Raw genomic sequence first — 4,245 nt, 5'->3', positions numbered from 1 at the left:
GAAGTACATCAACGCCTGTTTGCAGCTAGGGTGTCCGTTTAATTATCATTTCAATGCAAGAAGACGTGCTACTGGGTATTAGAGGTGCCGGTGTGTACAGCAGTCTGGGTCACCACCTCTGAAGGTCTCGCTGTATGGTGGTACACCATGCAATGTGTGGGATTCAAGAGCAATAAAAAGGGCGGAGATGATGTTGATATCTGTACAGGTTCCGGAACTCTCGGAACCGAGGTGATGCAGAACCTTTTTTGATGTGTGTACAAACAATTTTCGTTCCATGAATTCTAGAGACCAGTGAATAATGATTTATTTTTGTTAGCGTAAACAGTAAAACAGTATAATGCGTTCTCGCTGTAGGCAGGTCTTTACACTGTTTCCTCTGCCTTCTGCTATTCTTCTCATTTCCACATAGCTTATATTTCCTTTAATTTCATCTATCATCGTGTATGATCTCCTTCCGTCCTTTCGTTCTTCTCCCGTACATTAATCATTCGAACGCTTTATCCATGACCCAGTCCTACCGCAACGCATGACCAATCCATTTCTTCTTCCTCTCTCTTACAAATTGCATTAGGCTTCTTTTCTCCCCTACTGTCTCCAGTAAGTCTTTATTTGCTCTTGTAGCTACCTAAATCTTTCCAACCTCCTCTACATCTACATCTCAAATGCTTCCAACCTCCTTTCTTTTTTTCTACTCGTTGTCCACATGTCCAGATGTCCAGTTTACAGCTGGATATAGTGCCACTTCCAGATGAAATACTTCTGTATTTTTCTCCTGTGTTCTCTTTCTGCCTTTTACAGACAGTAATTTCCTCTTTCTGTTGACAGTTACTTAAGCTACGGCAGTTCGAGCTTTGGGCTTCCAGTGGCACCTTATATCTTCCATTACGTTGATTCTTAGTTATTTGGCTAATTTTGTCTTACAGTGTTATTGGTTGTTGTGCTTCTTTTATCAGTCACCGTGCACTTTTATTTTTCCGAAATTTCCTGCTGTCCCTAAAGAGATTCTCTGTCGTAAACAGCTGTTGGCGCTGGCGGCACTTCCAGAGCTCGCCCGCTGCCAACTGGCTGCACCGAGAGTCGTCTGCGCGGCCGAGGGCCGCCTGCCCGACCCCACGGACTGCGGCTACTACGTGGACTGCACAGAGAACAGCGACGGCAGCTACTCGCAGACCGTCAGCCCGTGCCCCGCCGGCACCTACTACGATTCCTGCCAGGGCGACTGCAGCAAAACTCAGCAACCATCCGTCTGTTCCTTTGCCTGTGACAATGATGGCATTGCCGGATTTCCACCTGAAAATCCGTCTGTGTACTTTGTGTGTAACACCGCTGGTGTTGTACCGACCTTAACTGTTGCTAAGTGTCCTAGTGGTACTGCAATCGGTGCTGACATGACCACTTGCATAGGTATTGCCCCCGACTGTCCAGTCAATAATGAGTCGCCTGGGCCCTCTACATGCAACGGAACTTATTATTACGGACATGCGAATAACTGTTCCGTTTACTACTACTGCAGTGGCCCAGGTGCGTCACCAGAAGCGACGTACTGCAACGCTGACGAATACTTCATCAGTTACAACCACAGCTGCACCAAGTTTCAGTGCACGTCGCAGGGATTTTTTGCAGATCCAGCCGATTGTGCCTCTTTCTATTACTGCGTTGGCGATGCTTCGGAAGCGACGCAGCTTACGTGTGCGAGTGGTACTCATTTCGACAGCTCGGCTGGAGGGTGCGTGCAGGGAGAGTGCACAACAGTCTGCCCCGGAAGCAGCTCGCACTTCACGTGCCCCTCCGTCGGCTTTTTCGCAGATCCGTTGAACTGCAACTGGTACTACTACTGCGACAGCACGCTGCAAGCATCGCACAGTCAGTGTCCAGACGGAAGCCACTTCGACAGCACCTTAGGTGGCTGCTTGATGGGCGAGTGTTCTAGCACAGGAACAGACTTCACGTGTCGTTCCAGCGGCATTTTCGCAGATACGTCGAACTGTAACTGGTACTACTACTGCGACGGCAGCCTACAAGCATCGCACAGCAAGTGTCCAGACGGAAGTCACTTCAATAGCACCTTAGGTGGCTGCTTGATGGGCGAGTGTCCTAGCAGGCTGGTCGGTATGGGCCGGGAAGTTGGAGTGCGACCTCTGCGCTCTGTTTCTAGCCTTTCATTACGACGTGAGGAAACCAAGATTCCATTCTGGAATTCTCGCAAGGAGACATTGCAGATGCCAAGTCCATAGACATTAAGTAGTACCTGCAGGATAGTTCTCATTACAAATGGAGTAACGATAGTTTTTGTGACAGCTACTTAAGATTAATGTTACCATCGCGATATGTTTGTCAAATTTATCGCACTGGAGCAAACAAATCACCCTCTGCTCTATTTCTCAAGCCTGGCTTCTTCTGAAGATCCCATTTACAATCTGGCCTTTGTAATGTATGTATACGTCCATATTAATTACCATTAATTTTTATTTGCCACATGTTTACTCTCTGTTACCTCCGCACGTCCTTTCATTACCACTACTAGTAGTTCAGTATCGATAACACTCTAGTGATGAAGTTGTTAATACCTACACGTTGGCAGCCATATATGTAACAATGCTCTGAATTACTAACAAGACGAAGGCTGTGTTTTCTTGTAACGATGTGCTTTTCTGTCAATCAATAAAAGCTAATTTATATGAATTACATTCATTAACTGTAAAACCCGTACCTGAGTATGAAATTTGTAATGACAATCAGACAACAGCACTAGAAATGTAATTAAAACAGTTTTTCTTTCCACAAAAAGTATCTAGCTTGAACCACAGATAGATAGCTGGTCTTACCTTTTATGAAACCTATTCCCAAACAGTTAACGTATTTTCGTCATATATTAAGATTAATAAAACAAAATAATCTCAAGGTCATCTCCCTCAGCTATTAGTTCGAGACAATTGGTGCGTTTCATTACTAGACAATGCATGTTGTAGTTGACGATGTTCACTGCTGCGCTTTTTGCACAGGAGGCATGTCAAGCCACTGGCTGATTAGTGTGTAAAGGCACAAATCTATAACGGGCAGGCATTAGAGGCAATGGTTGCAAGTGGTAGCCATAGTGCATGTACTGGCACTGTGTGACAAACCAGCGGACACTGAGATACCTCACATAGAGTCTCACACCAAAGTCTGCCACATTATGTTACTCTCCATCCATATTCAGTAGACTTAGCTCTATGTTTATCACTGAACCCAATCGGTCAGGTCTCGCGGTATGAATCATTTGCTAACAACTTTCGTTCCTGTTGTCCAGTGACCTCTTTTCCAATGCTAAAACCTCACTATTGTCAAGTTTATAAAAGTATTCATCTCCTGACTACTGTTTAGTTTACCGATAACAATATATATCGGAAATTTTGTGTTATATTAAGTCATAAATCTTCTGAGTTCGTTACAGTGGCTCATCAGTTGTTCAAATGCCGTTCTGATCAACGAACAAAATATGCAAGGAGTCTCTATCCCACATCTGCTTGGAGAAACTGGATCGTAGTGTCGTTTCCCAGCGAAATCCGTTGTCTTCATGTCCACTCATACTGGTACATACATGGTCCATTTACCTCTGTTCATTGATTTTTTATGCCAAATAAAATCACAAAATACAGAATTAAAGCTCTTTTGTTTCATTTGCATTTTATTTTTAATAATTGTTAAACTTCTCATAAAATTTGCTTTTATATTTGAGCAGCTAATACCCGGCATGTATTGCAATGCCACTCACAGGAAGAACGTGTTTGTAATTAAATTTTGTTTATTGATGTGCTTTTGTATACACAATACTTTTTTCCATCCGGTGCGTACATAATAAATTTTTGCCCATTTTGAACGGATAATGTTGATCGATTTGTGCATCAGTGTTCCCCGTTACATAAATTTGAAGGAATTTGAGATCTGCGCGTTCGTCAGTGCGAGTAGTAATCCTGTACGTTGATAAAATTTCTCTTGTACTTTGAATGTTGTCTCTCGATTCTCGTATGCAATATTGCGAACATCGATCGATGTCATTTCAAATCTTGGGCATGTTCGCCGAGAAATATTTTGGTGGGCTCTCGTCATCTGATACGTACATTGTTAATAGCTAGTGTGGTGAATGTAATAGTGGCAGTTTCAGGTTACCTCCCGTATAGCACATTCCTGGCGTTTCGTTCTCAAATGAGGACATTGCAATACATACATAATTTATCCATTTTCTCAGTACCCAGTCTTAAA

General features: G+C 43.5%; 1 protein-coding gene across 2 annotated transcripts in view; it reads left to right on the top strand.

Annotated features, from left to right (window-relative positions):
- LOC126175241 (uncharacterized) overlaps positions 1-3,504 on the top strand; it is a 39,042-nt gene extending 35,538 nt beyond the window's left edge. Inside the window, exons 2-3 of one of the 2 annotated variants that reach the window (XM_049921881.1) lie at positions 1,023-1,905; positions 2,074-3,504. In XM_049921881.1, the coding sequence (XP_049777838.1) occupies positions 1,023-1,905; positions 2,074-2,237 (1,047 nt within the window). In that variant the 3' untranslated portion in view covers positions 2,238-3,504. Of the gene's footprint in view, positions 1-1,022 lie in introns of both variants that reach the window. The other variant, XM_049921880.1, reaches the window with a different exon arrangement.
- Positions 3,505-4,245: the final 741 nt, after the last annotated feature.

Source organism: Schistocerca cancellata, chromosome 3, assembly GCF_023864275.1.
Source record: "Schistocerca cancellata isolate TAMUIC-IGC-003103 chromosome 3, iqSchCanc2.1, whole genome shotgun sequence".
Lineage (NCBI taxonomy): Eukaryota > Metazoa > Arthropoda > Insecta > Orthoptera > Acrididae > Schistocerca > Schistocerca cancellata.
This window is presented reverse-complemented; position numbering and strand designations above follow the sequence as displayed.